At 49.5% G+C, this 21,080-nt stretch overlaps 1 protein-coding gene and 1 long non-coding RNA gene across 2 annotated transcripts in view; both read left to right on the forward strand.

Moving 5' to 3' along the window:
* Positions 1-21,080, forward strand: part of ABCC4 (ATP binding cassette subfamily C member 4) — a 205,236-nt gene that overhangs the window by 23,880 nt on the left and 160,276 nt on the right. Inside the window, exons 2-4 of the mRNA XM_036011227.1 lie at positions 7,142-7,252; positions 7,680-7,800; positions 18,305-18,529. Coding sequence (XP_035867120.1) covers positions 7,142-7,252; positions 7,680-7,800; positions 18,305-18,529 — 457 coding nt within the window. The remainder of the gene's footprint in view (positions 1-7,141; positions 7,253-7,679; positions 7,801-18,304; positions 18,530-21,080) is intronic.
* LOC118497313 lies at positions 13,024-13,958 on the forward strand. Its single transcript, XR_004899837.1, has 2 exons — positions 13,024-13,169; positions 13,385-13,958. It is a non-coding gene; the product is annotated as an uncharacterized LOC118497313 (long non-coding RNA).

Here is a 21,080-nt window from a genome sequence, read left to right on the forward strand (position 1 = left end):
CATTTCTTCTGGTTTGTCCAGTTTGTGGGCATGGTGATCTTTTAGGATTCTTTGTATTTGTGTGGCAATGGCTGTAATGTTTTCTTTTTAATTCATAGTTTTGTGTTGAGTCCTCTGATTTTACTTGTGGTTCTTCTTGGTCAATCCAACTAAAGGTTGGTCTCTTTTGTTTGTGTTTTCAGTACATATGATCTTAGTTTTATTGATGTTTTCTATTGTCTTTTTAGTTTCTGCTTCATTTATTTTTGCTTTTTAGTTTCTGTTGCATTTATTTCTGCTCTGACCTTTGTTATTTCCTTCCTTTTATTAACCTGGGGCTTAGTTTGTTCTTTTTCTCGTTGTAGTTCCTTGAGGTCTAAAGTTAGGGTCGTTATTTGATATCTTTTAATGTAGGTGTTTATCACTATGAACTTCTATCCTAAAACTGCTTTTGCTGTATCCCACTGGTTTTGATAATCACATTTCCATTTTTATTTGTCTCAAGATATTTTTTAATTTTTTAAAAAAATTTCTTTTTTGAACCATTGGTTGTTCAGGAGCATGTAGTTTAATCTCCACGTATTTGTGAATTTTTCTCTTTTTCTTTTTTGTCATCGATTTTTAGTCTCCTACTAGAGTGACTGGAAAAGATGCTAGCTGTGACTTTAAGATGAACTTTACAAAGACTGATTCTGTGGCCCAACAACAAACGTACCCGGGAGGGCGTCCCCTGTGTGCTTCAGGGGAGTGAGCACCGGCCGCCGTTGGGTGGAATGTTCTGCGTGCAGTTACACGCCACCTAATAAGACTTCGGTCAGGGAAGGCCTGCCTGTGTGAGAGTCGGTGGTTGCATAAGGTTGTAACGCAGCCCAGAAGTCCTCGCTGCCTCATGATGCCGTTGTGTCGTCGTGCAGGGGCCACGCATGTGTTCGTGGTGATGCTGGTGTAACAAGCCCACTGTGCTGCTGGTCCCATATAATTCTGCACAGTACATAATATTTATAGTGGCAGTAAAAGGCCGTGTTACTGGCTTGTGTATTTATTGTACTATACGATTCATCATTATTCCAGAGTGTACTCTTTCTGACGGAAAGAAAAAAGCATGTGCTGTAGGACATGTGCTGGGCTGCACCGGCAGCGGCCTCCTCCGTCTTGTGCTCATGGCGGCTCTTGATCGCATTGATTTCTCTTGCACTTGATTTAATCTCGTGTTGTGCTCATTGTGACCCGTAAGTGTAAAGCATACCCTGCAAGGTTGCCAGAAAGGGGTCCCATCAAGTGATTGAGCTGGAGACGGAATTAAACATGATTAAGGACTAGGGAGGTAGGAAATGGGTGGTAGCTACTGCTTGCCTGGCAGGCGGGTCCCAGTGCACCATCGCCATGACCTTGAAGAACAAGGACAAAGGGATGGGAGCTATTCGAGTGTCTGCTGCACTGGTGGCAGTGAGACTGACCGAAATGCAGCAAGGGCCTGGATGAGACCTGGAGGGACAGCTAACAGCCTGGGTTGAAGGCCAGACTCACGAGTGCGTCCCTCTCAGCACCGTGACGATCACGGCCAAAGCAGACAGTTCGTTTGCCCCGTGGAAAGAAGTGACCGGGCCCAGCTGTGACGTGGAATTGACTGACGGCTCCGTGTGGCTGACACAGTGCAAGAGTTCACACTCGTTACGGGACGTGAGAGTGAGCGGTGAGTCCGTGGGGCGGCTGCAGAACTTTTGGAAACACGGGATCAGCTGACTGTGGAGGAAAATGACTTGCCGGAGCAAATGGCGTGGATGCAACCTCTCTCTGTTCTGGAAACGGTGCCTGGAAGGCCCTTCATCTACAGGGAGGCCAGGTGAGCGCCAGGCTCCAAGGCCTTCAAGGCCAGGGGAGCAGCCTCGCTCGCCGTGTCGCGGGCTACAGTGAGCGGGCCCTGCCAGGGTCCTACGGAGCAGTGAGAAGCTGTGGAGGACCCAGCTCCCCTTCCAAGACGCCCCTCTGCCGATTCACTGTGCCAGTGACACGGAGAAGTGTCCTTGGGAGAATAACATACCCTGCAAGGTTCTGCTTGCTGATGGTGCTCCTGGGCATCCTCCTCTTGTTGGCGATGCCCACCCCAGGGTCAGAGTGGTGCTTCTCCCTCCAAACACCACCTCTGACCCAAACGAGGGGTCTCAAGGAGTTGTAACGGCTTGAGGACCTACTGCCTGAGAAGGACCTTTGTCCAGGCCCTAGCTGCAACTGCAGAGGACACCGAGAAGACACTGATGCAATCCTGGAGGGATGACAGCCCCCGTGAGTGCCTGGAGAACCTTGCGTGGGCTTCGGGCGATGCCACCAAGGAGTGTGTAAGTGGCATCCGGAAGGAGACCTTTAAGAGGTTTGCCCTTGACGTCACAGGCCTTGTCAAGGTGAGGAGGTGGCAAAACCCAACAAGGCTGTGGCTGAGACGGCCAGCAGCCGGGTGTGGGGAGGGTGACATTGAGGAGCTCCTGGAGGTGGTTCTGGAGGAACTGGCTCATAAGTTGTCGGAACTGGAACGGGGCACACAGCTGAAGGAGAGAGGCAGGAGGAAAGGAAACTGCAGAAGGGGAGAAGGAAGAACTCCCAAGAAAATTCCCAGCGAAGACTTTAGTAGAAGCTTCTGCAGACTTCCGCAAGCTCCTTAAACACCTGGGAAGGTTTCGTTACTGGAGAGGAATGTTCCTGGTGCAGTAGTGGCTCACGAGCTGGTCTGTGGAGGAAGAGAGAAGCCCAGCCACCCAGCGTGGGCTTGTATCTGAAAAGAGCGACGCCTCCCCAAGAAGAGTCTCGGGCAGGTCCTCCCGGAGGGGTCCCCCGGGGAAGGCCTTGCTGTCCCAGGAGCTGACCGCTCCGCACATGCTGTCGCCTCTGAGGCCCTCCCAGGACGGGACGGGGAGGTGGACGGCAGTGATGCCCATGGTCCTGGCCCCGTGTAGGCCTCGGCTACTGTGTTTCTCGTTTAGTTTTGTAACAAAAAAAGTTCAAAATAAAATAAAGAATTTTTAAATAGGCCCTGGCTGGCATAGCTCAGTGGATTGAGCACGGGCTGCGAACCAAAGTGTCGCAGGTTTGATTCCCAGTCAGGGCACATGCCTGGGTTGCAGGCCAAGACCCCCAGCAACCACGCATTGATGCTTCTCTCTCTCTTTTTCTCCCTCCCTTCCCTCTCTAAAATATAAAAAAAAAAATCTTTAAAAAAATAAATAAAAAAAATTTAAATAGAAAAAAGTTTTCTAGAATAAGAATATAAAGAAAATAATTTTGTACAGCTATATAACATGCTTGTGTTTTAAGCTAAGTGTTATTACAAAAGAGTCAAAGTTAAAAAATTGAAGTTGGTGAAGTTTCAGTGAGCTAAGGTTCATTTATCTTTTTTTAAAGATTTTATTTATTTATTTTTAGAGAGAGGAGAAGGGAGGCAGAAAGAGAGGGAGAGAAATATAAATGTGTGGTTGTCTCTCATGTGGTTCCCATTGGGGACCTGGCCTGCAACCCAGGCATGTGCCCTGACTGGGAATTGAACCAGCAACCCTTTGGTTTGCAGCCCGTGCTCAATCCACTGAGCTGTGCCAGCCAGGGCTCATTTATCATTAAAGAAAACTTTTTATACATTTAATGTTGCGTGAGTGTGTCGTGTTTGTGAAGGCTACAGCACTGTACGGGGATGCCCTAGGCCCCCACACGCACTCCCCACCCCCTCCCTCCCTCCCTCCCTCCCCCAGAGTAGTGTCAGTCCTGCAAGCTAGCTCCATGCGTGGTCCATGCCTGTACAGGTGCACCGTTTTTATCTTTTATCCTGTATTTTTACCATACCTTTCCTATGTCTAGATGCACAAATACTCACTGTTGTGTCACAGCTGCCCGCAGTGTTCAGCACAGTAAGGTGCCATGCAAGTTCATAGCCTTGGAGCCGTAGTCTGTACCTGGGAGCTTGGGTGTGCAGTGGGAGGTGCCACCTGGCTTTGTGTGAGTGCTCTCCGACACTGGCACGTAGAGATCGCCTCGGTGCTCCCGTGTTGTAGCGTCAGTGTTCGCAAACGCTGTCTTCTCTTGATCAAGGGGTCCTTTTATCACGGTTCGGTGATCTTCTTTGTCTCCTGTTACAGTCTTTGGCTTCAAGCTTCTTTTGTCTGATGTAAGTATGGCTACCCCTGTTTGTTTGTTTGTTTGTTTGTTCCATTTGCATAGAAATAGCTTTTTTTATCCTTCCCTTTTCAGTCTGTGTGTGTCCTTAAAGGTTGAGTGAGTCTCTGGTAGGCAGCGCCTAGAGGGACCTTGCTTTTTTATCCATTCAGCCACTCTGTTTTGACCGGGGAGACTATAGTCTGTTTATATGTAAAGTAATTATTTATAGTTTTGGAATTACTGTTGACATTTTTAATTGTTTCCTGGTTGTTTGTAATTCTTCTCTTACGTTCTTCCTTTTTTGCTCACTTCCTTTGTGATTTGATGCTTCTCTGTAGTGGTACACTTTGACTTCTTTATCTTTTGTGTATCTATGGTAGGGTTTTACTTTGCGGTTACTATGAAGTTTACCTGAGACCTCTTATATTTACGACAGTGCATTTTAAGCTGATAACCACCTAACTTTGAACAACAAAAAGTGTATATTTTTATACTCCCTCACATTCTATTTTTTTTAAAATTGGTCTTTTTTTTTAAGATTTTATTTATTTATTTTTAGGGAGGGAAGGGAGGGAGAGAGAGAGAGACAGAGAAACATCAATGTGCGGTTGCTGGGGGTTATGGCCTGCAACCCAGGAATGTACCCTGGCTGGGAATCGAACCTGGGACACTTTGGTTCCCAGCCCGCGCTCAATCCACTGAGCTATGCCAGCCAGGGCTACATTCTATTTTTTGATGTCACAATTAACTCACTTTATACTGGGTACATTAACAAATTATTGTAGTTATGGTTATTTTAAACATTTTAGTCTCTTCATGTTCATACTAGAGTTGTAAATGATTTACCTACCAGCATTACAGTGTTATCCTGAACTTAAATATGTATTTGCCTTTGTCAGTGAGCTTTATGCTTTCGTATGTTTTCCTGTTACTAATTAGCATCTTGTGTTTTGCCTCTAAGAACTGCCTTCCACAGTTCTTGTAAGGGTGGTGGAATGGTGATGAACTCCTTTAGCTTTGGTTTGTCCGGAGAACTCTCCAAGTCTGAAGGACATCTCCTGGGCAGAGTATTCTCAGCGGGCAGGCTTTTCTTTCTGCACTTTCTTTCCTTTTTTTTTTTTTTTTTTTTTTAAGATTTTATTTATTTTTAGAGAGGGGAGGAAAGGAGAGAGAGAGAGAGAGAAACATCAGTGTGCGGTTGCTGGGGGCCATGGCCTGCAACCCAGGCATGTGCCCTGGCTGGGAATCAAACCTGCGACACTTTGGTTCGCAGCCCACATTCAATCCACTGAGCTATGCCAGCCAGGGTGACAATAAAAAATTTAAAAACAAAAAAGAACAACCAGAACTGCCAGAAAAATGTGAATAGGGTTTTTCTTGCGGGTCCTCTATAAAGTTATTGTCTTTCTTTTCATAGTTAAAAAGTAATCGGTAGCGTTATAATTTGAGATTATGTGAGTATTTTCTTCCACCACAAACTTTGACTCACCGATTTTGACTACCATTGATCATTTCTAACCCCATTGTTCCTTTGGTATGTTTACTTGCCTTTGAGAGTGCCAGAGCTCTCCCTTGTCCCCCATTTACATAGACGTAAGGATTCGCGCATGGACTCTTGTTACTTAATGGGTTACGATTCGTTGCCATTTGTTTACTTTGATGCTCAGTGTACCCCGGATTTGTTTCGTGAGAGCCCTTCAGCCTGGTCCCCCTGTCCCTGGGACACATCCTCACGGTTCTTTGAGAGCTTCCTTATTTTATGGCATAAGATGCTTCAGGCCCGTGTTGTCCTTTCTCCACCTGCTTTGTGTTGGTCTCATCCCTGGGCACTGCGCACCTGGGCCTCTGCCGGAGGGGAGTCCTCGAGGACATTCTGCCCTAGGGGCCAGCGTTGAGGCTGGACCAGCCCTGGTGGTTCTTCAGCTTTTGGGCACACCTCAACAGTGATCACCAGGGAACTTTGAAAAAAGAGAGACAAGGTGTTGACTCACAGGTCCTGGAGGGTCCAGGGCATGTCTGGGGCCTCACTGCAAGGTCCTGGGGTGGCAGAGGGTGGGGAGGAGAGCTAGCGAACAACAATGAGAGAGAGAGAGAGAGAGAGAGAGAGAGAGCGCGAGCGCGCGTGCACAAGCAAGATCCTGGGGTTCTACCTTTACTGGAGTTGAGGGTGGTGTGCCTAGGGTTTCATGGGTTTATTCTGGATTGATTAACTTAAAGCACAGGAGTGGGAATTAAAGTGCAGAAAGGGAAAAGCAAGTGGTCAACCAAATGGTTAGTTATCTAGGTTAAGCAGAGTTTTCTGGGAGAGAAACAGGGACCTTCACGGGTGGGTGGCCTGGCTTTTTATCTCGTCCCCTAGCTGGGCGTGTGTTTGAGTTGCTTGTCTTTGAAGTGGAGGCCTCAGCAACCCAAAGCCTAATGGCAGGCACTCATATTACAGTTCAGAAAAGCTAATAATTGTCACGCAGGGGCTTGCGTGACACTGTCCTAGCCTTGGAGTCAGTTATTTCTTCAGAGTGTTTCTTTGTGGTTCCTTCATGGGAGGAAGGGTGTTAAAAAACCACAGTCTGGGCCCTGGCCGGTGTGGCTCAGTGGATTGAGTGTTGGCCTGTGAACCAAAGGGTCACTGGTTCAATTCCCAGTCAGGGCACATACCTGGGTTGTTGGCCAGGACTCTAGTGGGGGGCATGTGAGAGGCAACCACGCATTGATGTTTCTCTTCCTCTCTTTCCTCCCTCTCTTCCCCTCCCTCTAAACATAAATAAAATCTTTTAAAAAATGTGATCTGGACGCCAAGTAGTCTTTGACGTGGGAGGGTATGCCCTTGTTTCTGGGCTCCCTGGGCAGGCAGGGCTGGGGGCTATGTGGGTGCGCGCACGTATCTGAAATATCTGATTCCAACCCTCCCCCATGTCGGTATATTTAAGTTGTAGACTCTAAAAAACCAAAATTCATGAAGTAGGATTCTCATCAGACGTGTGTGTTTTTGGATGGATGTCATTCCTTTGCTCTTCCTTTTCCACAGTTGGCTAAACCCCTTGTTTAAAATCGGCCACAAACGGAGATTGGAAGAAGATGACATGTACTCAGTGCTTCCAGAGGACCGCTCCAAGCACCTTGGAGAAGAGTTACAAAGGTAGGCAGCAGGCAGGAAGGAGGAGGGGCAGGAAGGAGAAACCTCTTAAGTGTGTGGCCAGTGGTTTGGAGGGGGTGTCGCCTGCCTTTGGAAGAGCTGGAGCCTGCTTCCCCCGGTGTGGCACACCCCCCTCCCCTCAGGCTGTCCCGGAGGGGGTGGAAGTGGTGGAGGGGCCCCCAGCAAGGGCCCTGGGGGCCCAGAACTAACTGGGGAGGAGGTATCACTGGAGGAAGCTGTCTGTCCTCCAGCCTGTCTTCTTGGGCTGCACCACACCTCTTGCAGGAGCCCTGCAGATAGCCACCCAGCATTGTTGGGACAGCCACCAAGTGCCTAGTGGTGGACTCGTCCCTTCCCCTCCACTCCCTGCCCCGGTTCGCCGTGTGTCAGGGGGCGCTGGTCCTCACTGTGCTTTGTTTCTTGTCGGCAGGTACTGGGATAAAGAAGTCTCGAGAGCCGAGAAGGACTCACAGAAGCCTTCATTAACAAAAGCAATCATCAAGTGTTACTGGAAGTCCTATTTAATTTTGGGAATTTTTACGTTAGTCGAGGTAAAAGTTTTCACCAACAATGAATTGCTTTCTCACGTGCCCGTGGCCAGTATTTAGACGGGTGGGACCGTCGAGGGGAGAGGCAAGGTCGGGCCTGAGGATGAACCGTGTCCAGGAAACAGGGAATTGCTCAGCGGTCGTGGCCATCATTAGACCGGGCAAATACCGGCATGACTGGAGCTCAGGGGGATTGCTGTTTTGTAACTAATTAAAACAGAGGGTTGTGAAAGCACAGCCTTGCAGAGACATTTTATACCACGTCAGGCCGCTGCTGGTGCTCCATCAGTGTTGTCAGTGCCGAGCGATCCTGGACCAAGGGCAGACCCTACACCCCCCAGGAACATGTGCCCTTGGAGGCGGTGCATTTGGATCAGCGCCCGGAATAACAGAAGACGCTTACAGGGGCCCAACAAGTAGTTGTTGACTTGACCCAGCCAAAGCTGATCGATGTCCTTCCAAGCAGGTGTTGTCACCTCTCCCCTTCCAGGGAAACGGCACCCGGGGGCCCCGGGTCGGAGCCGGAGCGGGAGCCAGCGGGGGCTCCCAGGAGTGCATGCGCCTCGGGCTGCTGCCTTCACAGTGGGGCCGGGCACGGGGGGCCGGAGGCCACTCTTTGGAGGTGCTCTGGCTCCGCTGTGGACTCTGGAGAATGCGTGCCCCCCATTCTAGCCCCTTGCTCCTGGTGGTTGGGCTGGATTGCTGGTTGGAAGGCGGGGTCCCGGGAGCCATTACCGAGTGTAGGAAGGGGACTGGCAGTGAAGGACCAAAGGCAGAAAACCGTGTGCTCAGTGGCCTCCATTCCCACAAATGGCCTCGGCGAAGATGCTCTAGGAGGACACTGCTCTGCCTGGGGGCTCGGTGCTGCAGAGCAAGCCGGCCTGTTCTGGGTAGGCATGCTGAAAACCTGCCTGCCTGGTTCATGCTCCGTGGTCCTTGAGTCCTGCCCCAGGGACATCGGTGGCCCTGCGTGGGCGTGAGGTCGGTGGAGAGAGACATTGCAGTTGCTATGAAACAGTTGCCGTAGCTGCAGAAGGGTGGTGAGCTGTCACAGGAGGGAGATACATGGGCCAGGTGGTTTGGATGTGGGAGGTGTAGCTCCGGTGTAACAGACCCATTGTGCTGAAGGGCGCTGTGGCCGGTGGGTCACTAGGTAGGCGGAGTTCAGCTCAACACAATGGGAAAAAGCTGGAGAATCTGTCAGTTCCCAGGTGCCTGCATGGCCCTGGGAGACTGATGTTCTTGATGATGGAGGCGGGTTGGCCCGTGCGCTGGAGGGTGGAGACAGGTGGGTGGGGCAGAGCCTTGCCACTGCTGGAATGCTGCTGGGGCCCGTGACGGGTGGGGTGGAGGCGCAAACCTGTGGGGAGACCCAGGGGTGTTAGATTGTGCAAGAGCCCCTGTCGACATCTGGCCTGGCTTTGACCTTGCACAGATACGTCAGTTTGAAATGAGCAGGGTGGTAAGCCCGAGTCGTTGTGGCCCGTGCATGCAGCATTTCCTGACCCAAAGTCACTGCGGACCTCACAGCACACCCCTCAGGAACTCTGCTCGCCAGGAATGCTTGGAGCCTCGGGCCTGGGCCTGCGGCCTGCGCCGGGTAGGGTGGTGGGTGGCTGGGGTGCGCGGCTTTGGGGTTCCTGGGGATGGTATCATGGAGCAGCATCCCTCCGCAGTGCTGTGCTCTTGTGACCCTAAAAGGCAGCTCATGTCACTGGGTTTGAACTGAGCTTCTGGCCTTCCTCTCTGTCACGGGCTGTCGGCTCCTTGGGGTGGGCTCTCTCAGCCCCACACGGTGACTAGATCCCAGCTCACCACGAGCTTCTGGTCTTTATGGGGCAGAATCTGGGAGACATGCTCACAGAGGCAGAGCCGCAGCAGCCAGGGCCCCTCCCGAGAGGGGATCCACCCCGCTGTGGGGCAGGGCTTACTGCCTCGGCGAGACTTCACTGTTGGGAGACCCCGGGCACCGGGGCTGGGGGGCTGAGTGCAGCCAGTAGGGAGCTGGCCTGGCTTCTCTTTTAGGAGGGTGGGTAGTCATGGCGGAAGACGGGGGGGTGGAGTGCCTGGCCAGCGCGGGAGCTCATCCTCCCCGCAGCGGTACTGGTACTCCTCCGTAGTAACAACAGCAGCAGCAGCAGCAGCAGCGGTTCACGCTACGGGGGAGGGGCAGTCCCTGCCTCAGTTCCAGCAGGGGCTTGCTTGGTGGCAGCGGTGGCAGCAGCAGCAGTATTGTTACTGTAGTAGTAACAGGCAGTACTTGAAAAATGTGCATCAGAAACTGCTCTGAGCACTTGGACACATCATATGACATTCATCCCTTCGGCCGGCTCACCTGCGGTGGAAAGGATGATTGTAACCCCGTTTTAGAAAAGAGGACGCGTGGTGCCACGAAGTTGCATGCTGTGCCCAGGGTAACACAAGGCCTCAAAGGCAGAGCCTGACCACGTCTGTGACCGAGAGCTCGTTCAGTGCCTTCAGGGGCTCGGGCGAATGGATGCACCTCGGACTTGGCCTGGACATCTTAAGGAGGACACTCAGCACCCCTGGAGCGGGAAGTCAGATGGCAGATTGTAAATGGGGGTCGAGTCCAGGGGGCCACGTCCCCTGGGTGCTGGAGGTGGTCCAGGTGTGGACACTAGCAGCAGTGTCATGGACCAGATGGACCAGAGGCCCCGTAGAAGCACCTTCCGGTCACTGCCACCCCCACGTGGGTGCAGCTGTGGCTGCCCGGGCGAGTGAAGTTCACAGACATCCGTTCACACTCTCAGGGTCCCATTCCAGGTCGGCTCCCTGAGACGGACCGGCGGGTGGTTGTGGTCTTGGTTGGGAGTCCACCGTGTGGTCCCTGAGCGAGGAGACCTGGCTCTCTGCTGAGAGCTCGCGTCCTGGGGGGTCCGGGAGTGGATGCGCACGTGCTCAACACGGACGGGGACCCCAGCTCAGTCATTTGTGTCGGGGGCAGGTCCGTTCCTGTGTCTGAACATATTTCCTCACTGTGGGGGACGCACCAGGCCCGGGTGCGAATGGTGACAGCTGGGGGGAACCAGGCAGGGCTGGGAGCAGGTAAACCAGATGTGACGTAGCGCTGGGCTCTCTCCCAGCAGGGTGCCTGCTTGCTCCTGCTGTGTTCAGGCCGTATCTTGGTGGTTATGGTTAAAGGTAGACAGTTGCCTAGGGTCCCTGGATGAGCCTGGTGAGGAGCTGATGGTGTCCATCCTGACGTGTGTTTACGATGCCTGGCGGAGCGCTGACTTCTGATGTGGTGACGTTCAGGGACCTCTAAGACTCGTTGGAGATGAAACCTTGAATTTTTTTTTTTCTGGCAGCCAAAAGAAGCCTGAAATCCAACACAGCAAGTATTCTTGTTTTCTTAGACTGGCTTGTTGACACGCTGGGGTTTGGGAGAAGTTACAGAGAAATTACTTCTTAAGGCGAAACTATGAAGTTTCAAGTGCTGTTTTGGGTTTTCAGTGACTGGAACTAGTTACTGAGTGAGATGAATGAATGTTCGTTTAACGGTCGATTTCTTGAAGCAGTTTCCCGTTTCGTGGTCTTGTTTTTATGCTGCTGCCTGGTCTTTGTGTCTTAGATAGTGGAAGATCTAAACTCAACCTGGGGTTTTCTAGAAAGCTCAAGGCAGGCAGATTATCCACGATTTCCAAGCAGTGTGCTATTACCAGCCACAGTGTGGACAGGGCCTCCCCTGTGCGCTGTGGCAGCGCCTGTGGGAAGGGGCTGGGCGACGCCAGTCCCGGGCAAGGCTTTTGAGGTTGGGGCTTCGAAGCAGTGAAAAGCTGTCCTGGGAGAACTGCAGAATGATTGTGATGCTTGGAGCTGCAGGTACCAGTTAATGGTGAACTTGGTGTTCTTCCAGGGTGATGCTAGTCAGGAGGGAACAGCCAGTGAGTTCCCAGCACGCCTGGCCCCTGTGTGTACTGCCGTGGGGATGGAGTTGGGGAAGGAGCCAGCCTGCCTGCCCAGAGCCTTCGGGGTAGAGAGGAGGAGGCCCTTCCTAGGGCCGAAGGAGGGCAGAGGCCACCTCCCCAGTCCTGGGGCCATTGCTTTGAGAGAGGAGGTCTCCGCCCACTGGTGTGTCCTCGAAGAGCCACTGTGGCTTCTCCAGTCCCCTTCTCCTGGGAGGGGAGGAGTGGACGATTCCAGTGACCCTTAGAAATGGGCGCAGGCAGCTGCCAGCCCTGCCCGGTGACTTGCCTTTGTCTGGGACCCCTGTTGCTGACTGTGTTTGGCCCAGGTGGAGGCTGCAGGAAGTCTGACGTTTGCATCAGTCTTTGTGTTGGAACTCGGCCTCTGGGCGGAGGAAAACAGGTTGAACAAAGTCCTCTGAGTAGAGTTAGTGCCTTGACTCAGCACTGATTCTTGAGAGCTCTCTGGGTCTTTGGGTGGCGTTCCCAGCTCTTTTTCCCAAGTGCCCCTCACCTCTGCTTAACCCGGGAGGCCAAGGAGTGGCTGCTGGAGGAACTGTGGGCTGGGAGCAACTACTGGGGTGCCGGTGGTGGCTGTGGGGGCTACAGAACTAAGGATGGAAGGAGGAAGCGACCTACGGACAGGAAAAGCTCCCAGGAGACCCCCCAGAGTGCCCCTGCTGTGCGCCCCCTGCTGGTCCTAGGGGCACAGTATCCCCCTAGCGGTGTCCATGGTGATGGTCTTGCATCCTCAACAAGGGATGCTCCTCAGCCCGTTTTTCCTGTAGAAGCCAGGGGAGTGACTCCTTTTTAAAGGATTACATTCGTAATGGTTAAACTAAAAAATCTGCTTAGCAGTGACACGTCCAATGACTGTCTAGAACAGAAACGTTGGCCCTCGGGAGGGACTTCTATTGGGGTTTCTTGTCCGGCCGCGGTCGCCCACTGAGCATGCGCAGCCCACTGAGCATGCGCACAGGTGCGCGCTCTCCGAGCCCTTGGTGAAACCAGCCCCGCCACTTGCCCAGCACATTTGCTCTCCTCTTAGCTCAAGTGGTTGTCCCGGGATTCCCCCCAGGTAGACAAGGCAGGTATTTCTGCAGGTAAGGACGTGCAGGGCAGGGGACAGGCTTCGGGCTCTGTGACTTACCAGCAGCCCGTCTGGTTTCTGAAGCAAAGCGTTCTGATTCCTGGGCCAGTGGCGCCCTTGCATTCCGCCCTGAGGCTTTCTCCCCTGCAGGCCGCGCCCAGGGGCCCGGCAGCCACCAGAGTGGGTGTTTCTCTGACAGCGGCGGTGTGCTCCTCTGTCAGCTGCGCTATGCAGTGTTTTTTTTTCTTTTAAGTTTTTAAGAACATTTCAAAAATACGAACACAGAATAGGATGGATGGGTAGCAGGAGAGGCCATCCCAGGATATGCCCCTTTGGCAAAAACACCATTTGAGCAGGTACATTTTTTTTAAAAGATTTTATTTATTTATTTTTAGAGAGGGAAGGGAGGGAAAAAGAGAGAGAGAGAGAGAGAGAGAGACATCAATGTGCGGTTGCTGGGAGTTATGGCCTGCAACCCAGGAATGTACCCTGGCTGGGAATCGAACCTGGGACACTTTGGTTCCCAGCCCACGCTCAATCCACTGAGCCACACCAGCCAGGGCTTGAGCAGATACTTTTTGAGAAAGAGCAGACATGGGAGAAGCTCTGGACACAGTTGGAGTGACTCTACTGTAAGGGACGGTTACCTTTATAAAGGAAATCGCTGTTCTGTCTGGCTCCCTTTCTGCCCGGCTCTGGCTTTAAGAAGCTTCAATCGGCAAAACAAACCCAACTGCACCCGTGTTCCCTGTGCTGTTCCTGTAAACCCCTCACAACTGCCCCCGAGTTCCTGCTTCTGCCTTTCGCTGCAGATGCTGTTTAAGGTGGTAGCTTGGCGTTACTCAGTTTTTCTGGGCATCTCCCATGTATATAGGAGGTATGCGTATTAATAAGCTTCTGTTTGCTTTTCTCTCATGATCCTGCCTTTTATTGTAGGGGGGGTCTCATCCAAGAACTCAGAAAAGTGGGAAGATTCCTTCCTCCCCTGCAGGGTGATCAAGCCCTTACAGAACCCTAAGCCAGCCTCAGTACTATCAACTCAGGACCAGTCTTGCCTCTTTAACATCATTACTATCCAGACAGTATTCACATTTCTTTGTCTTTTTTTTTTTTTAATTTTCTCCTCGTCATTTGAAGGCGTACCTGCATCAGGTGCATTTAATTGATGTGGGTTATATTGGTTCCTTTTCTATTTTCCTGCCATCTCGCCTCTCTTTCCCTCTCTGCTGTGTATCTGTCTGTGTCTGTCTGTCTACATGGATGTTTTTGTGGGTTTATATATCTGTCTATCATCTGTCCAGCTGAACTGAAGGAACCAGGTTGTTCGTCTTATAGAAATTCCCAAGGTCTGGATTTAGGCCATCGACCCCCTTCACCATCACTCCAACTGCGTGCCCTCTGGCACTTAAGTTGGTGGTTAGATCCAGAAGCTTGATCTGACTCAGTTTTTCCCCCCCTCCCTTTGGCAGGATTACTTCTTAGGTAGGGTTGTGTTACCTCCCTTCCCAGGCACAGGACAGGTGCATAACACCTGGTTGTATTTGTGTGTGTGTGTGATGTTAGCAGTTATTTGTGATTGTTGCTTAAGATCCAGTAATCATGAGGGAGTTGCAAAATGGGGATATTCCGATTCTTCCCTTCTTCACTTACTAGTGGAACTCTTTGCATGAGGAGAATCAGCCCATTATCAACACTTCAGTTACTCTGAGGTACAGCACCTGTAGGAAGGGCAGGGAACATTCTGAATTGTGTAACTGGTTTTCAAAGTAATGAGTTGGTTCTCCAGCCTTCTCCTCTGGGGTAATGCTTTTTTTTTTTTTAAATGAGAATCATATGACCTCATGGATTTCAGCATTTCTCATGTGCTTCAGTGCATTCCAATTATTTCTCTAATGCCAAACTTTGGTCATCTTCGGCCAGTGGGAGTCCTAAGTCTCTCCTACATACTCTAATAGTCTTTGCTAGTTTCCTTGCTCTCTAGAGTGATGAGATGTTCCTGCCTCTTCTGTATAGGTTTTGCGCTACCCTGGAATCAGCCATTTCTCCAAGTAGCCCTGGCTCCTTTTAGTGGGACATGGTGTGTAGAGGCTATAGTTCAGGTGCTAGAGGTGCTCATGGCTGCTAGGCTGGTTATCGTGTCTCTACTTTGATTGGACCAAGCTAGAATACACTTTTAAAAGGTAAACATAACCATGAGCACTTTTGGGTATTTACAGTGCAAACCATACTGAGGACATCAGTGTTTGTACTTAATCTCGTTACTCTTATGTCTTTCTCTCTTCCATCTGTCCTCTTTTTTCCCATCATTTATTCTTCTTTCTCTTGTGCCTAATCTCAGTTCTCAATGAAAACATAATTATTCATTTCTTTTATCTTACAGTACCAACACTGTCACCCATAATGTGACTTCTGAAAAAAAATTAAGATTTTCTTTGAGTTCATATTGCTTGGTATATCACATTTATACTGAAAATACTGAGAATGTATTTTTAGATTATTTTACTTAAAACTACTTGTAATCATTCTTTTTTGTGTGCTTATGCCAACAACTGGTTGGGTTTATATTTAGGCACATTTACTTCATTTTACTCTGAAATTTGAGGAACTGCTTTTTAAAAATGTAATTGTTCTAAAACTCCATGAAATGTTTTCTTGGTTCTAAAGTCAAATGCACGGGAGAGGCTGTTTTTATTTTTTAATAGGCTTTAAAGATTTTATTTACTTATTTTTAGAGAGAGGGGAAAGGAGGGAGATAGTTAGAGAGAAACATGATGTATAAGGGAAACAGCAGTCGGTTGCCTCTCTCATGCCCCCACCTGGGTACCTGGCCTGCAACCCAGGCATGTGCCCTGACTGGGAATTGAACTGGTAAGCATTGGGTTCACAGGATGGTGCTGAATCCACTGAGCCACACCAGCCAGGGCTCATATTGGGCTCTTTTAAACATGCCTTCATGGTCTCACAGTTGAGCGTTCTTGTGAAGGAATAAAGACTGCGTTCCAGTCGGTTTGTGGGAAGAATCTTCCCACGAGGTCAGAGATTAGTTTCAAAGATAAAGAGATTGCATGAGTAACTTTTGATCTCCTTCCTGCTATTCAAGAAAGTTAAAAAATAAATTTCCCCACAATTTTATTGAGAAATAATTAAGAAATGATTGTTGCAAAAATATAGATACAATAGATATGGTAAAAACAAAGAAAAAGGGAAAAAATTTCTCCTTCCTATGAGAACTCTTAGGAATTACTCTCTTAACTTGCCTATATATCATACGGCAGCATTAGCTATAGTCATCCAGAAGGTTTTAATTTGGCTACTTTCAAGTTTTATAATGCCTGTTTTCCCAGTTGTCCTGTTTCTTACTTGTTGAGGATCGTGATCAAGAGTAGACAAGTGTGTGGGAAGGTGGGGGCTGTGACCGGGCATCACTCATTAGTGAGCTTATTTGCCTGGCCGGATGGTTAAAGACTGTCTCAGCAGAAGAGTCAGGATGCCTAGGTGGTAGTGACCCCCTTTATTTTGTGGGGTTTGTTGCTTTTATCAGTATTCTCTCTAATGGGTGACAGTATTCTCAACATTCTCTTGTCATTGTATCCCTGTCAGGTACAAAAGGGAGCTGAGTAACAGGCAACACTGACCCCCAGACAGTCGTAAGTTCTCTGAAAGCTTGGGGTGGCCAGTGTCCCCTCTGGGCCCGTGGTGGGCAGCCTTAGGCTCTCGTGCTACCGGTCTGGACTGCCCTTGGCTGGACCTGGGTTGGGGCTGCCTGTGTGTACAGTTTGATAGTCCTTTCTTTGTAAGCCTCTGGCTTTTTGCCTCAGTAAACTCTTATTAAAAAGTCTGTGTTATGACCCGCTGCATGAGGGTTCTTCTATGAGTTATTATTAGTGCCTCTTGGGGTGAATGGAAGGGCGTGCTGGAAGGGTAACAGTGAGTCTTTGTGCTCCTGAGGTCTGATCATCTTTCTTGTAAGTCTTCAGCTGAACAGTGTTCCTTCCCTGTAGAAAGTAGATGAAAACTTCCGTGGGCTCTTGGAAGGCGAAGGCCGTGAGCAGGTGTGCGCGCGTGCCCACAGCAGGGTAGTGGGGTTGGGGAGCAGTGCCATGTCCATTTCAGGGATGGGGGCCGCTTCCTGTAAACATCCTGGTCGGGCACTACCAGTGGGTGCAGAAGAGAGTGTGTGTTAGTTTTGTTCTGTGTTTCGTGTTCTGACTCTCCTTCCCTTTTGTGCGTGAGTTCCTCACTGTGGACAGGCAGGAGAGAGCTAGTCAAGGCAAACCTGTCAGTTGAGGGATTGCTTAAAAGGCAGTGCTTGTTTCCATGTTGAGTTCTTGAACAATTTCCAGACTTTGGAAAAGTCTGGGGGGGAAATGATGTTGTGGGTCTCTTGTGGGTACTTTTCGGTGACTTGGCTTTGCACTGCTCGGTTTTCTTTGATGGGGAGGAGTGTACCTTACAAAGGAGGGAGAATTGGTCGTGTGTGGGATGCAGTGGCCATTTGTCAGGGAGGGGCAGGCTTTGCTGTTTCTCTGCCTTCTGTCTCCGGGAAGAAAAGTACTTTCCCTACATCTTATACAGGACGTAAGCCCAATGATGGCCCCCTCATCGGTGTAGGATTTTAATTTTTGCCTTGGGGAAGTAGATGATAGTATTTTTCCAAATGAGCACCTGCAAAGCATGGCTGATAGAGAACCACGGATGACGTTATTTATTTTAGCTTGGCTTTCACCATGTTTGGTTTTTGACTCCAAGGAGCTGAGGTTTGGACACTTCCCTGCTTCTAGAGGCTAGAGATGTGTTCAAGTGACAACCCACAGGGCTGAGCGAGTGCCTGGGAACTTCCCAAGCCTGGTTTGCTTTAATATTTGAATAAAACTGTCTTTGTGATCTTCCAGCAGCTGCTGGACTTCCTTCTCCTGATTTCCCAGCGTGTTGAGTTTGGGCTGGGAAAGCTCGGAGGGTTCTCCCTTGTGATCTGTGTTTGCGCCAAGGTCTCAGCTTGTAAAGGCTCTTGAAGCAGAAGCGGGGAAAGAGTGTGCCTCTGGTACGTGAACCGGTCTTGGCTTTCTTTGGGGCCAGGACCTCACAAGGACAGAAGTGGGCCGTCTGTATGTCAGCAAATTCTTTATCTTTCTTTAGTCACTTTTCTCCCGGCTCATCTTAGGCCGTGGCTCAGGTGGCGTTTTGCCAGTGCATTCTGAAGTACCGGTTGTAATGTGTACGGAGCATCTACAGTGTGCCATGCACAGTATCCTAAAGCCTTATGGTCTTTGAACTTCGAATTTTGACTGAAGGTTGGGACTGCTGTCTGCTTGTCAGAAAGAAGGAAGTCGTTTTCTTTTGGATTGGTGATGGATGGACGTAGCACTTTTGATTCGTGATGGGGTGTAGCCTTTTGTATATGCTAATAATAAACGTAGAGCTGCCTGAAGAAGCAAAACACTGGTACGGCTTGTGTTTCTCACTAAGACTCCGCCCCCTCTTTTCTTTTCAGGAGAGCATCAGAATAACCCAGCCCGTATTTTTGGGGAAGATTATTAGTTATTTTGAGAACTACGACCCCGCCGATGCCGCGGCGCTGCAGAAAGCCTACATCTACGCCGCCATGCTGACGCTCTGCACGCTCGCGCTGGCCGTGCTGCACCACCTGTACTTCTACCACGTCCAGTGTGCGGGCATGAGGCTGCGCGTCGCCATGTGCCACATGATTTACCGGAAGGTAAGCTCGTTTGGTCTGGAAATGTGCACCCGCCCCGCGGCGTCAGAGGCATCGGGGCAAGTTCTACCTCACCCAAACGTTTCGTGAATAGAACCATTTAAACCTGACTCCGAGGAGCTTACTGTGTGCATCAGACTTTTTTTGTAAAGATTTTATTTATTTATTTTTTAGAGAGGGGAAGGAGGGAGAAAGAGAGAGAGAGAGATATCAATGTGCAGTTGCTGGGGGCCGTGGCCTGCAACCCAGGCATGTACCCTGGCTGGGAATCGAACCTGCGATGCTTTGGTTCACAGCCCGCACTCAATCCACTAAGCTACGCCAGCCAGGGCAGACATTTTTTTTAAGGCAACGTTGACTAATATATATAATGTGTTTTCTATAGAGACCAACTCAGGACTGTCTTTGATAGCATTTGGCCATAGCTGTTGCAAACTACTAAATTTGTAATGGCATCTAATTTAAAAAAAAAGTGTCAGGTTGATTTAGGCATGAAAAATTTTCACTGTTTTCATGCCTATATCTCATAGGTATATTTGTGGAACTTTTACTGTTGTTCATGAAAACCTTCATTTATGTGAAAGTTGTATTAAAAAGTGGCCATCAGTGAAGCTGGATCTATAAATGAAACCTAGGACAAAAGATGTATTGAATATCCGAGAAAGGAAAGGATGATATTTTTTAAAAATGATCCATTTAATAATGTTCAATGTAATTTTGTTAACTAAAGAAAACTATAAATGAAAGCCAAATATAGACTCACTATATTCTATAGTTATGGCTACTAGTGAAAAAAAAATAGTGAAGAAAAAAATGGATGTTTAATAGTGAAGAAAAAATGGGTGTTTGGGATAAAACTTTAAAGTTTGTATTGTTTTAGTAATTTTGGAGTGAAAGAATGACTTCATCTATTTTTTTTAAAGATTTTATTTATTTATTTTTTGAGAGGGATGGGAGGGAGAAAGAGAGAGAGAGAGAAACATCAGTGTGCGGTTGTTGGGGGTCATGGCCTGCAACCCAGGCATGTACCCTGACTGGGAATCAAACCTGCGACACTATGGTTCACAGCCCGAGCTCAATCCACTGAGCTACACCAGCCAGGGCGACTTCATCTATTTTATGTTGCTTATTATATACAGTATTTTCCTTCATTTTGCAGGCTGGCAGTTGTAGTGATTAAGACCCAATTTGATGTGCTCAGTGTTTTTGTATTGAGACGTGCTATGAAATTACCCCATAATTCACCCTGATCTTAACTTTTGTAAAAGGAGTGAGGGTTGCGGGTGTCTTCACAAAGGGGTTGCCACAGAGACACCAGTGTCAGGTGCTGAAGAACTCTTTACAGACTTGACCCTCGAGATCTCTTTGCCCTGGACTGTCTGCTTTGATGACACAAAAACAAAACCAAAGCCAGCTAAGTCCCCGTGTAACAGTATTGTCTGCTGTTTGCTGAGAGAGTAGATCTTAACTGTGCTTCATCCCCCCACCCCACAACAGAAAACTGTGTAAGGGGATGGATATGTTAATTAGCTTCATTATAGTAATCATTTCCCAGTGCATATGTGTATCAGAACAGCACGTTGTATATCTTAAATATACACAGTGTTTATTGAAAACATAAAATTCTCGTTGAAAGATAAAACCCAACAATGTACGTGTTGCTTCTTTTACCTAGTTGCCACTTATCTAGGGCTTCTGCGTGTCGTAACTACTTTTCTTGCAAACTGTAAGACGTTTCCTGCACACGGTCCTTTGAGCAGAATGGTAATAACCTTGGAACTGTGGGACTCCCCGGGGCCTGGCATTGCATCGTCTGGGGCGGCCCCCAGCACGGGAGCTGGCTTTCTTTCCTCTTCCGTGACATGGAAAAGGTCCCAGTGCTGGCACGCTGCAGCCGCGGGGCCTTCGCTCCATCCAGGGGGTCTTCATTGTCACTGTCGTCATCTTCATCACCTGCGTTCCTTCTGTTGCCCTCCTTTTTGCCACTTAGGAGAATACTTTGACGTCTCTATAAATTACCTAGATTTCGTATTGTCAGATCATGTGGAGCCCCCCAAAGTAAACAGGAAGCTTCACCAGCACCCCACTGTGAAGAAGCCCCACACTGGAGCCAGGTGTGTGGTGACGGCACAGACAAAGCCCCGTGCCAGGTGCTGCCGTCCACCTGTTTTCCTTCCTCTTCTCACGGGCGCTTCGGAGCGCCTCCCCTGGGAAATCCGATCTGCCTCTGCACATGCAAACATCTCCCACGGGTATTAATTTGCCGGCTTGATTAGCCAGAAGAATTGACCCTTCACAAAGTCCAGAATTGTTCGGGTTAAACCCTTGGCGTAACCTGAAATTGCAGAAACGTGGGAAAGGCAGATTTCCTGGTGCGCTGCCTGGTGTCCAGAATCCTACTGAGGTGGAGAAATAAGACACCTCTTTGTCCCAGATGGGCTGGTGCCCGAGGGCCACAGCTGCCGTGCAGGCCCCGCCTCCTTGTCTCTCGCCCTTGGGAGACAGTCAGGCTGGGTGTTAGATGTGGAACGGCCAATGAGCTCATGGTTGTCGT

The sequence above is a fragment of the Phyllostomus discolor genome, chromosome 11 (genome assembly GCF_004126475.2).
Source record: "Phyllostomus discolor isolate MPI-MPIP mPhyDis1 chromosome 11, mPhyDis1.pri.v3, whole genome shotgun sequence".
Taxonomy (NCBI): Eukaryota; Metazoa; Chordata; class Mammalia; order Chiroptera; family Phyllostomidae; genus Phyllostomus; species Phyllostomus discolor.